We start from the raw sequence: 13,820 nt of genomic DNA, 5'->3' as shown, positions 1-13,820 counted from the left end.
TCCTGATATAAAACCAGCTGTACAGTGTCATTCCTACTCAGAGTTATTTTGACATTTTGTAACCTTTCAACAAAATCAAGTTATGTGTGTATATGGGTGCCTGATTGCTTAAGGGGGATTCAACCAAATAACAATTACATGACATACATTGGTGGTGTAAAATAACCAAAGAAACACAGGTTGGCTTTTACTAATGCATGGACACTAAATTTGTGTTAGCCGACTTCTGATTAGTTCTTATGGGCAGCTGCAACCCAATTAAATTAATAAAGCCCATTTGTTTTTGTCTGTGTGTATACAAAAACAATTAACTTTCAAAGATTAGGAACAAAACTATACTGATACTTGAGAGAAGGGTGTTTGATAATAGAATAAAATAGCCTTTAATTAGATCTAAACCCTAAAAGGAAGACATTGAAATTGCTAAAGCCATGCAGAGCATAAACAACTCCCATGTTTTCATATAAAATGTTATTTTTTATTTTTTCTCATCCTTTTTGCATTAGTGCTATTTGACCTCCTGCAGCTTTTACAGCCACTTTCTGCCTACATGCACTTGCTCCGTTGGTGGATGCACATTATTCCTCTGGATCATCTTTCTGAAAGAAAGAAGATGAAACAACAGAGGACCATGCCTGTCCAATGAGTGTCAGCCTAGCCACTTGTAGTCTGTACAAGGAAAGCTTATGACAAGGTGACAATGCAAGAGCATATTTGGGAGATAGTTGTAACCCAATAACAGGAAAAGGCTGAACAAGTACTATTTTTATAAAGGTTTTTCAAATAACATTTTAAAATTTAAGCTTATTTCAGATCAGATTTGAATGACTAGATTTAGATCTGCCTTAAAGCAGGAATGAAATGCTAATTGTTGTCTAGGTTAAAAAAAAACAAGTTATACTTACCCGATCCTCCAAGACGGCTTGCTCTTAGACTGCAGCAGTGGAGGGGAAGCGAAGCGGAAGGGACCGGTCTAAGGTCCCATGAGTCATCACTTTCTATACACCGTATAGGATTGAAGGAAGCCTCATCGCTGCAGCGGAGGAGGGGACAGGAGATAGGGAGTGGTCTAAGAACAAGCCAGCTCCAAGGATCAAGTGGGTACAAGTTTATTTTTGAACCTAGACAAAAACCAGCCCTTAACCCTTGCAGTGCAGGGGTAGCTCATTTGTCATATCTTCAGTTTTGGTAAACATGACACTTTGACATATTTACAGTTCCTGTACCGTAAGCAATCTTGTAATGCAGTGCCTATTAAATAAATACTCTTGTAATAATAATGTGAGAGCCTTTGTAAAATGCATCCAGTAGTCTTTGGACTATTTGCATTTAATGTTTCTTAACTAAAAGAAGTTGTATATTTTGTAACATTTTCTTGCGTGTTCTGTGAAACAATATCTGCATGCTCCATAGTGTAGATGCGGATGAAGCTACAAGTGAGCACGCTGTTCCTGTCTGTTGCCCAAGGGTGTCTTTCCACAGATTAACAGCAGGAGTCGATGAGTAGACGTCAGAAGCATGAATAACATAAAGAACACCCCGAGGAGGAGGCTTGTCTGTCATGTACAGCCATACACTGAAAATATTTCACAAGAAGGCTCAACACAAATTCACTATCTATGCATTATCAGTATGGTTGTAAGTAGCCAAATAAAAGGAAGAGATTGTGTGGTTATTTTAGGAAACGGTCATTGTTTCTAATCACTTTCTGGTGATAACTGTGCTATACTCTAAATTACCACTTGAATTGATCATCAGTTGAAAATGGCAATCTACTGAGGATTGTTTTCAAACGTGTTTGAAAATCATTTATAACCAATATATCCCATTCTCAACAATCACTATTTTCATTTAGCTAATAAGGTTTCCTCTCACACCCCAAAGACATGCTGGTAGGTTAATTGGCTCCTGTCTAAACTGGTCCTAGGATGTGTATGTATGCATGCAAGATGGGGACCTTAGATTGTAAGTTCCTTCTAGTCAGGGACTGATGTCAACATACAGTATGTAAAGCGCTGCTCAATTTCACAGCGCTATATAAATACCTGTAATAAATCAAATCTGATTAACTGTAATTGACTGCTTATAAAAAATAAAGGGAGATTTTCAAACAAAAAAAATGAGTACAGCATCAGCAAGAATTTTGGAAGGTTCCTGACTCTAGTGACTTGCTTGGTAAGAGCAGAAATCTACTTGACTCAGGTTTCCAGGGTGATTTATGTCTATCTATGCCCACCCAAAGGCACCATTATAGGGACTGAAGCTATCTTTTTCCACTGGAACTTTAGCAAAAAAAGACACATACTATGTCTGTTATCACTTTCCTCCTACTTTACAGTGTGCACTTAGCTGTGCATGATTAGCTCAACATATAATCCCTGCATCCATCAGGTGCAGAGATGAATGAACTCCAGTGAGCATGTGCAGGTGTTGCATCATAGGTGCAGAGGCATTGTGGACTTTGGTTCCAGTTTAAAACATATTAGTCTTTAATAAATACTTTTTTAAAACTGACAAACTTTCAAACATTTAACAAACCCACTTTAGCAATGGTACTGTGAGTCATATGACGATTATTCATCAAGCTGCAAAATCTTGGCCTCCTAACCAATGTTATCATTTGTCATTTTGAATGCCTTAAAGTAACTCAAGCCAAAACATTTTTGTAGTTTTGAAAAAAGTAAGGGAGGGTTATAACAAAGCGCTGCGCAAACTGTTGGTGCTATATAAATCCTGTATAATAATAACCCACGTCGCACGTTTTTATTTTTGCTATCTGTGTCCCATTGGGGAGATTTCCTTTCACTTTCTCTCCCATAGCCAAAACGGGAAATGAGAGCAAAACCCTCCAAAGAGATAGAGATCCATGGTGAGAAGGATCACCAGAACTAACATCCCCATTAGAAATTTTTTCCATGTATTACAGTTCTGATGGCAACCCGAAAAATTGGATTTTCTTTCACTTTCAGTGATAATAGTCACCAGTCACCAGGACAAATAGAGGGGGTAAACCTGTCCGAAAGCCACAACAGAAAGTAGGAGGAAATCCCTCCAAAAAAAGGGAAATCCCAGTGGTCATCAGGGTCACCACAAATTTTCTTCACCAGGACAAATAGATAGTGTGAAGATCCATGCAGCGGACACAGACAATAAAACTCAGAGAGATGTTCTAATCCCTCTCCACTCTATTTAAAACTTAACATTTTGGCTTCAGTTGCACTTTAAGAACTATTTAGCCCTCCTCAAAGTGACACTAATCTAAATAGTTAAATCTTAAAAATGCATTTGAGTACCTTAACTATTAACAAAAATGTATCCTATTTGTGTATCAGTCATCTGTAGATCCTCAAATCATCTCTGAATTCATGGTGACTAGAGCTGCAACAATTATTCGATTAAGTCGATTAAAATCGACGATGGAAAACGTTGCCAACGTTTTCCATCATCGATTCATCGGTTAAAATTCAAATTTCCCGCTCGCCACTGCACGCCGCTCACGCCCGCCGCTTACGCCACGCCCACGTCAGTTAAGCCGCTCGCGCCTACGCTGGTGTCACGCGACGCCGTTTTCTGGTCTAGTAGTCCATCACTGAACCCTTTTTTTTTTTTGTATCCGATTAGTCGATTAATCGAACTCAATAATCGGCTAACTAATCGATTATGAAAATAATCGTTAGCTGCAGCCCTAATGGTGACACTGTCCTTCTTTCTGAAGGGTGGCTACTTTTGTTCTCCATGGTCCCTTTCTGTGTTGTAAAGTACCCACCGCTCCAAGCTCACTCCCATGATGGACTACAATCTCATATTTAGTTTATTAAATTGTATTGCGATTGCAGTCCATCACAGGAGTGAGCTTGGAGCGGTGGGTACTTTACGACACACACACAGGAACCATGGGGAACAAAAGTAACCACCCTCCAGAAGGAAGGACAGTGTCAGCACCAATTCAGAGATGATTTGGGGATCTACAGCTGAGTGATACACAAATAAGCTACATTTGTGTTAATAATTAAGGTACTTGAATGCATTTTTAAGATTTAACTCCTGAATTTAGTATCACTTTAGGTGATATTACAATATGATTAATCAGGGCCATATAGGGTTTCTTTCTAATAAATTATAAAAGGAGTGAAAAGGATGTAAAAGCACAGCACACTTGTTTTAAATGGTTACAAATCAACAGTCGTTTGATTTCATTATATTCCCTCTTACAGTTTGAATATATCAACATGAATGTTTATGTTCCACAAAACACCTACAATTGCCCTTTTACAGAGTGTATGCTGGTAAGTTGTTTTACAAATAATACTGGAAGGAGAATAAAACAAACCTACCCCATGCCTCAGAGTCCCGGAGTCTGGAAAAAAATTGAAAATCGGCATTACAAGTGGAAAGATAAGAAAGAACTGCAGGTGTGTAGAGAAAGCAGAGCGTTCCTGTGCTGGGTGTATTCAGTCATTGTAAAAGGATAAGGGGGCGGTCGCATACCTGTACCTGATCTCTCTTGCTGTCAGGTAACTAGTACATTCTGACAGGCTTATTTTTCATGCTGCCTGTATTACAGACCTATGGCATGCTGCAACTGGGAAAGCTGAAAAGGGCACCGAGGGAAAGATCACTGAGGGTGAAAATAAATTTAACACTGACACATTCTAAAAAGGACATCTGCGCCCTTCACATATATTTTATAAACTAATAACCATCGCTTTGTTACAGCACTAAAAAGCTTAAATTGAGGCTAATTGCAGTTCAGATTTAAAATTGCACTGATTGAGTAATAACAGATTACATTTTGATACACTCATACATTATGCTTATTTTGCAGGAAATATTTAACTAAAATCTGATTAATTTCTGTGGGATTTTGACCAGGTCCTATACAGAGCAATACAAAAACTGCATAGGAAAAAAAAAAAGAAATAAGGACAAGCCTGTTTAGTATAGTAAAATGTATTGCAAAACTGCCTATTCTTCATTTTAAAGAGACATTTCAGTCAAATGGAAAACCCTTATGTTACTTTTGCTGCCTACGTGTATTTTTTATATAACCAGTGCTTGTGTTTGCAGTGGCCTCTGTGCTGAATAGCTCTGCCTGGCTGAACATAGCGCACAGCATACAGCTTACACATGTTTAGAATAAATATGGCACTACCATGCATAGAGGAGACTTGTGTGATATGATGATTTGCTAATCATATTCGGACCGTTTCCCTATTTCAGCAGCCACTGCACTTCTTTTGTCAGCTTGATTTGGCATTTTAAAAAGTACACAAAGGGCCAGAATTACATTTAACCCCTTCATGACTGAGCTTGTTTTTAGTTTCTGTTCGTAAATGACTGACACACTTTTGACATTTTTGCTGTGTGATTCTTCCACGTCAGTAATATACTTTCTTACAAAGTGCACCCACACATATTATATATTGTTTTTTAGAGGACAGATAGGGCTACATATTTATATCACATATGTGCGTCTAACGCCTCACTTAGGACAAATAAAATATAAAAAAGAGGAAAAAACCGTTTAAAAAAAACACTTTTTCCCCAGTTTTGATTTGTAGTATTTTTTTTACAAAACCAGCACAGCTAAAAAAATGCAATAAATACATTCATTTATTTGTCCCTTATTTTATTTTATTTTTTACACATTTTTTTATTTTTTTTACACTTTTCACAATTTTTTTTTTTTTTTACACTTTTCACTTTTTTTTTTAACTTAAAAATGTTATTTTATTTATTTAATTATATCAAGCAGATTTTGTGAATTAATCTCACTGTTACTGCATGATAAATTAATAAATTTTTGGTTATTATCAGGCTGCTTCAAACTTCAGAACAGCCGATAATAAGTTAGTGACACTGATCCTGCAGCAGTTCAGGATTCAGCTGTTACTAAATGTTTTCTGATTGTTGCAACAACGATCAGCAAACAAACATTCTTCTTCCAGGAATAGATACATTGTAGGAATAGACACATTTTGTATCTATTCATGAAAGAAAAAAAAAAAAGCCAGTATAGCTTGAGAGAGATATCTCTCGATCTATACGAGCTGTCAGAATGCCGGCAAAAGCCGGCATCTGTGTCCGCTTTGCTTTGACTCTCAGACACCCGATATTAAGGTATCGGGTGTCTGAAAAAGGTTAACCCTTTCATTAATGAATGCCTCTGTAGTAAGGGCATCCATTGATGAATGTTAAAAGCTGATTCTCAGCGATTAACAGCCCTCTAAAGCAGCAAATAACTCGTCACGTACAGTGTACGTGACAAGTCATTTGGTCCCTTTGTGGCTGGACGTACAGTGTACGTCTCCCGTCACGAAGGGGTTAAAGGTAGATTGTAGGTAATAATGATAATAGAGGACAAGAGATCCTAAACAACGTAAGCAATGTTTAGGACAAAATAGGGCCTTGATGTACACTGAAGTGAATGTGGGAGTAGAATAAGCCCCTTTTTGGTGTTAGTGAGAGTAAAATAATCCCCATTCTTGGTGTCAGTGGGATAAAATATGTCTCAGCGTTGATATCAGTGTGACTAAAATATGTTCCATCGTTAGCATCAGTGGGAGCCTTATTTTCCCCTCTACTGGAGCATGAGGTAGGGATGTCCCCTGTCTAAGCTATTATTAGCTATGGCAGTTTATTTATTTATTTATTCATTTATTACAGGTATTTATGTAGCGCCGACAATTTATGCAGCGCTTTACATAGTTGCACATTCACATTAGTCCCTGCCCTCAAGGAGCTTTTAAGCTCCCCATCTCATATACAGGGCCAATTTAGTCAGGAGCCAATTAACCTACCAGCATGTCTTTGGAGTGTGGGAGGAAACCGGAGTACCCAGAGGAAACCCAAGCACAGGGAGAACATGCAAACTCCTTTTGCAGATAGTGACCTGAGTGGCTGAGGCCTTAGCCATTAGGGTGCGACAAATGAAACATTTCAATGCTATCACACTTTGGCAGGAGAAATTAACTTAAAGGGCTATATGCCAATGACTTAAAATAGTTTCTTCATGATTCAGACCCTTCCCTAACTTCTGCAATAGATTCTATAGAAGAATTTGGTGACTACTCCAGCCTGAAAATTAAATGGCAAAAAATTACTCCTTATGCCTATTTCCTTAAGACCCCCAAGTACTACCCAGACTTCATTTCCTTTTAAAATCATATCGTTGTTTAAGGACCTGGGGATTGTAATCAGTAAATACCTTTCCTTGGCCCTTTTGGAAAATATCAGCTCCTTGATGATTACCACGGTCTGTGGTAGGCAGAAACATCTTATTATTAAAATTATTCTCTTTCTTAAGTGTCTCTATGTACTCACTCACATGCCTGTGACAGCATTGAGATCTTTGTTTATAGAATTCAGTCCTGTATTTTTTTCTTTTGTGTGGGTCACTATTGGACCAAAATAAAAATGATCATATTACAGAGGCCTAAGACAAGGAAAGAATGACCCTCCCAGACCTATTTTTATATACTGCTTATATACCAGTGGAATGTGTTAGTAAATCATATTATCCCTATGGGAAAGTTTTGTATGGGAGGAGAAACTGTCCTCCTAAATTTAATAAACTTTGGGAGTAATGGTGTGAATCTACACTTACTTCAAGATGAAACCACTTTGACTCTTTATGAAACCTTAAAAGCCCACTGTAAATTTATCTTAAAAGGGTATATCTATCAATTGTTATGGTAAAAGTATGTACTTGAGGCAGTCAAAGTCTGTTCAGTTATTTTATGATTGTATTTATTGTTTTATTGATTGTCTTTCATACTTACACAAACTGAATATGTATACTAGGGATGTCCCGATGCTTTTTTAGGACCAAGTACAAGTACTTGCCCTCAGGTACTTGCCAATACCAATTACCGATACTTTTCTTAAAGGGACATGTCACATTTTTGCTAAAACAACAGTTTCTCACCAGAGCACAATACAGATGCCCCCCAGCACAATACAGATGTCCCCCCAGCACAATACAGATGTCTCCCCCAGCACAATACAGATGTCTCCCCCAGCACAATACAGATGTCCTCCAGAGCTAAATACAGATGTCGGCCAGAGCACAATACAGATGTCGGCCAGAGCACAATACAGATGTCCACCAGAGCACAATACAGATGTCCCCCCAAGCACAATATAGATGTCCCCAGAGCACAATACAGATGTCCCTCCCAGCACAATACAGATGTCCCCCAGAGCACAATATAGATGTCACCCCAGCACAATACAGATGTCACCCCAGCACAATACAGATGTCCCCCCAAGCACAATATAGATGTCCCCAGAGCACAATACAGATGTCCCCCAGAGCACAATATAGATGTCCCCAGAGCACAATACAGATGTCCACCAGAGCCCAATACAGATGTCCCCCAGAGCACAATATAGATGTCCCCAGAGCACAATACAGATGTCCACCAGAGCCCAATACAGATGTCCCCCAGAGCACAATATAGATGTCCCCAGAGCACAATACAGATGTCCACCAGAGCCCAATACAGATGTCCCCCAGAGCACAATATAGATGTCCCCAGAGCACAATACAGATGTCCACCAGAGCCCAATACAGATGTCCCCCAGAGCACAATATAGATGTCCCCAGAGCACAATACAGATGTCCACCAGAGCCCAATACAGATGTCCCCCAGAGCACAATATAGATGTCCCCAGAGCACAATACAGATGTCCCCCAGAGCACAATACAGATGTGATGTGGTGGCAGGGAGAGGGTGGTAGTGATTAGTGAGGTGCAGATACAATAACACAGGGCAGAGAGGAGGAGTCCAGGCTGCTGTGGGTGTAATATGAAGGGAGAACATGTAACAGAGGGCTGCACACACTAAAACAATCATTACCTTGTAACATGGCTCGGTGCAGAGCTGTCTGTCCATCCACTCCCCACAAGGCCACGCTGTCTCCTCACTGACACGGCCATGCTGCTCCTCTCTCTGCACTGACAGAGATCCGCGCTGCACTACTCTCTATGGAAACGGCCGTGCTGCGCCACTTTCTGCACCGGCATGACCGCGCTGCCCCTCTGCTGCCCTGGATTGGGAGCTGGACTGCCCAGGAGACTGCAGTGGTTAGGAACCCCTGCTGCACAGTGTGGGGCTGCCCATGGCTGTGCCTGCGCCAGGAAGGAGGAGCTACAGAACCGGACAGGAACTGCCATGGACAGCTACTTGAAGGTCCCCAGCAGGCTGCCGAAGTCCCCGCAAGCGCAGGAACTCGGACTGCCGCTGCTGTTTAAAAATGTAAAGGGCCGGTATCGGGCATAAGAATCGGGGCAAATGCAGGGCATCGCCCCCGATACTGATACTAGTATCGGGACATCCCTAATGTACACATTTCTGAATGCTGTACAACTGTTTTAAGAGCAATAAACAGCGTTTAGAAATAAAAGTTTAATTTGCAATTTTGACTGAATTGTACCTTTAAGGAATTGTAATTGTAGTTATAGTTAGAACAGGTTATGTCTAAGTAACATGCAATGCAAACATTGTATCAACAATCATAAGATTATCATTGTCTTGCACTAACATGCAGTGTAAATATTTTGCAATACCATTTAGTAAATGTTTCTTCTAAATGCCTAAGAAATCCATATAGTCAAATATATCCAAAGGTGAATGATAAACCTTTAGTCCTGATACAACATCTCTATTATATTTTAGTGATACTCAGTACCACTATGCAGTGCAATATTTTTTTGATTATTATTATGTGTGACACAAAGCAGTCATTAAAATACAGCACACAGTCCTCATTATGCTTGCACATTTGCTAAGCACAAGGCATGCATTCTATTTATGATAAAGATCTCATCATGTGGCAGAGAAGGGGTTATTTTCGGCAGCAATTCCTGGCTTTCTCCCCTGATACTCTTATGATAATTAAGGAGGGTCAGAGCCCTCATGAATCTCACATGCTACTCTAATTGCGCATATAAATGGCAGTTCTAAGAGTATATGTGCGCCAATAAAAACACATTACACTTGGAATAAACCTTAATTATTCCTGCTTTGCTTTACAATCTCATTAAAATGCAGCATTACCTATCAATATCTCATACCTGCATGCCCGCAAGTCTCCACTCTGCCCAGGCACTCTTTATGAGCTCCAGTCCGACATTTGGAACACAGATACCCCTGGAAGAAAGTTCCTCTGCAGAAGGAAAGATAGGTTAGATGTGAAAGATAGGTTAGATGTAAATAATATTGTACTTAGAGTATGTCTTTGTCATCACACTGCTGTGCACCTGCAAAGCAGCCACCATATCAGTGGAGGAGAGAGCAAGGGCTTCACAACAAAATCATACTATTGGTCTTACTACCAACAGGCGTCTGAGATCATTATCGGAAGAGTTTGTCAAGGTTATGTTTAAATTTATAATGAAATGCTACTTAAAATGACTTCAACTTAAAGGTAAATGCTAATGTACGCTAACCATGATTAAAAGCACCTAGCATACATGCAAAAATTCCTCAGTCAATCAGCAATACAGTATCAAGGGCTGCAGAGGTCACAGATGTGACAATGAGCCCCCAGGGACATTGGTGGCATTAGAGGTTATCCCTCCTTTTCCATATCCTTTAAGAACCACTGCGGCAGAATCACAGTGCACCTTCCTGTCACTGAGACTGGTAATTTTCTCTCTTTCTGGTTACTTCTCTGCACATCCAATGAACAGGAGGAGTTTGCTGCAAGAGAAGCAGCCACTGATGTCACACTTTAAATTCTTGATAAGAAACATATGTTTAGTGCTGTTAACTAACCATGAGGCCAACAGTGTGTAGCTATTTCCCTGCTCGGTGGTCTCCATCTGCGTTACTCCTCTGCTCTTAGCTCTCTAGGGATAAGTTATGTGGTTAATGCTTGTCATCGCTGCACATCGCTCTGACAGCTAAATTCATCACATTTTTCTGCAGGCTTTTCTAGCTTTTTGTGTAAATATCATCTTATCTTTGCAGCTAGAGACTGCGATGCTGGAACTATGGTTCTATAAAATCTAGACGTTTTAAATTTTCCAGAAAAAAAATAAAGCTTCCCTTGGGCTTGTCCACAAAATAGCTTAAAATAAATCAGCCTTCAAATAAGGTAAATCAACCCTGTTCCAATTATACTTAAATTTTTTTTAAAATGTGTTTTGATGATGATTACATTAAGAGTAAACTAATGACAAGAGAATGAGTGTGAAATGGTCACCCATCTATAACACAGGGTTCTATCCCCATCAGTGGCAAGTTTTCCTGTTATCACAGTATTTAAAGTATTTGTAAACGATAAAGACTAGACTACAGGGTAAGATTTCAAGTGGAGTATTAGAATCCCACATCACCTGCCAGGTGTACTCAAAGCCATCAACAAGGAGAACACTAAGGGGTCTATTCACGAAGCTGCCGAAGGATCTAGCCGTAGCTTCGGCCGATCCTTCGGCTAGCTTCGGCCCCAGGACCCCTTCGGTTCAGTAGAACCGAAGGGGTGCTGTACGGGCTATTCACTATAGCCCGTACAGCTCCCGAAACTGGCCGAGCGGCTCAGTCGAGCCGAACGCATATGCATCGGCGCGGCTGGGCCGTGCTGAGAGCCGAAGCCTGCTTCTGACAGCTGGGTCGGAGCCAGCCGTGATCTTACGGCTGGCTCCGGCCACTTGCAGAGAGATCAGCATCCCTGGTTACCTGCTAACCAGGGACACTGATCTCCAAACAGCTAACTCTCCCTGGCGGCCCAGGAGTCTCCTGCTGTTTCTTTTTTTTTCTTTATTCTGACACGGAGCGATGTCAGAATAGAGAAGAAAAAATGTTTTTCCCATTGAAATACATTGCTACATTACTATTGGCTATTTCAATTTGCAATAGCCAATAGTAAACTAGCACCCAGATAGCAAGGAAAACTTGCTACAAACTTGTGGCAGGGTGAAATTGTAATTTTTGTTAACTTGCTGCACACATTCCTGGCAAGTTGTAGACTTGCAGAACACTTGCAGCACAAGTTCTAGTTGACACTTTTTGAATTTGTAGCAAATTTGCTTGGTAAGTCTACAGCAAGAGTCCTGCAGGTCTTAGCAAGCGCTCTGCAAGCTCGCTGGTCTGGAGACTTGCAATGCAGACTTGATGTAATTGTGCAGCAAAATTGTGAAGCTTGGCAAGTCTGCAATAGTTTAGCAAGTCATTTTCAAACTTGCAGCTCAATTGCTTGCTATCTGGGCATTGTACCCGCCCTCTGCTGCTGCAGTTCTCCATCAGGTCCATCAGCAGAGGGCGGGTACAATGCTAGTTTACTAATTGCTATTGCAAATTGAAATAGCCAATAGTAATGTAGCAATGTATTTCAATGGGATTTTTTTTTCTCTATTCTGACATCGCTCTGTGTCAGAATAAAGAAAAAGAAAGACACAGCAGTGTTTCTCTCCTGGGCGGCCGGGAGCGGGAGGCTCCCAGAGCGCCCGGGAGAGTTTTCTTTTTTTTTGGACGGCAGCAGAGCCGCCGGACAATAGGAAACTATTGGGCGGAGCTAGCTGTCACAGCTAGCTCCGCACAATCGTTTTCTATTTACTTTTTTTTTACTTTTTTTTACTCTTTTTCTGTTCTGCTCGGTCCCTCTGAGGGACCGAGCAGAACAGCCGAGCTTAATGCTGCTCAGCGCCATTAGGCTATTCACTCACTGCTATTCGGCATCTATGAGAATAGACCGAACAGCAGTGAGTAGCCTGCCGGAGGGTTGGCTCAGCCGATCCAGATGTGGGATCTTCTAAGTCGAACTCCTTCTGCACTTTGGGTCGGCCGAACATGCTGAGCATGTTCGGCTGACCCGAAGCCATGTGAAGCAAGCCGATGTACGGCTGATTTCAGCCGATGTACAGCTGAAATCAGCCGTACCAACCTGAAGTGAATAGCCAAACAGTGTTCGGCTCACTTCACTTCAGGTCGGTCATTCACTCGGATGCCTATGGCAGCTTAGTGAATAGACCCCTAAGTAGCACAGTAGTGACATCAATAAATCTCACACCAAATCCCATGAGACCAGCAGTTAGGGGCAGCAGTGCCTTAGATCTCACACTTGAAACATACAGCTATGGGGCTGTAGGTACATGATTGCTTAGGCACCATCACATACAAGGAAGTGCACTGCTGTTTTTCAGAAAAAATCAAGACAAAAGATAGGACTTTCTATGGCACTGATTGTCATGGTTCTGATGGTACTACATGGGCAAAATAATATATCTAGATGTTCCCTATAAGATAGAAAATATTTACTTTTTGTGCTCAGGTCACTTTAAGTTGCAGCTGATCAGAGATATGTACTATAACACACATGTTGCTTAGGAAAGTGAGGGGGACTTTTTCAGTGACAGGTGCATGAACATGTATAGACCAACTCAAAACAAATTTGATATCTTAGTTTTGCATCAGGCACCAGTAAGTTTAATTACTCCCTCCCCTGGCCTCTTATATTGTTCAAAGTCCCCAATGGGAATATTTACAAGCAATAATGTGAGTCTCTTCCCCCTTTTCACAAAAGCAATCAAAGTCATCATGAAGGCATCATTCTCCCAGCTATACACCCCAATTACTTGTTAATTTCTAATCGCAGAGAATTCATCAATCTGGCAGGACTCCATAATTTACCTTGGTTATAGCTGTGTTAAAGTGACTGACATAGGAACTGACGTGTGGAGACAATATAACTCACCAACATGACAGATATAAAAAGCCTCCAGAAATATAAGAAGCCATGATGTGATTTTGCTTGCCATGAACCACACCACATTGACATATGAATTTATGGTATCTGTATTTATGGATATTTAAATC

At 40.6% G+C, this 13,820-nt stretch overlaps 1 protein-coding gene across 1 annotated transcript in view; it reads right to left on the bottom strand.

The window, feature by feature from the left end:
* VAV3 (vav guanine nucleotide exchange factor 3) overlaps nt 1-13,820 on the bottom strand; it is a 194,169-nt gene that overhangs the window by 40,568 nt on the left and 139,781 nt on the right. Inside the window, exons 17-18 of the mRNA XM_018562738.1 lie at nt 10,079-10,170; nt 4,335-4,357 (exon numbers count right to left, since the gene is read on the bottom strand). Coding sequence (XP_018418240.1) covers nt 4,335-4,357; nt 10,079-10,170 — 115 coding nt within the window. The remainder of the gene's footprint in view (nt 1-4,334; nt 4,358-10,078; nt 10,171-13,820) is intronic.

Source organism: Nanorana parkeri, unplaced genomic scaffold, assembly GCF_000935625.1.
Source record: "Nanorana parkeri isolate BGI_ZX_2015 unplaced genomic scaffold, ASM93562v1 scaffold595, whole genome shotgun sequence".
Classification (NCBI taxonomy): Eukaryota; Metazoa; Chordata; class Amphibia; order Anura; family Dicroglossidae; genus Nanorana; species Nanorana parkeri.
This window is presented reverse-complemented; position numbering and strand designations above follow the sequence as displayed.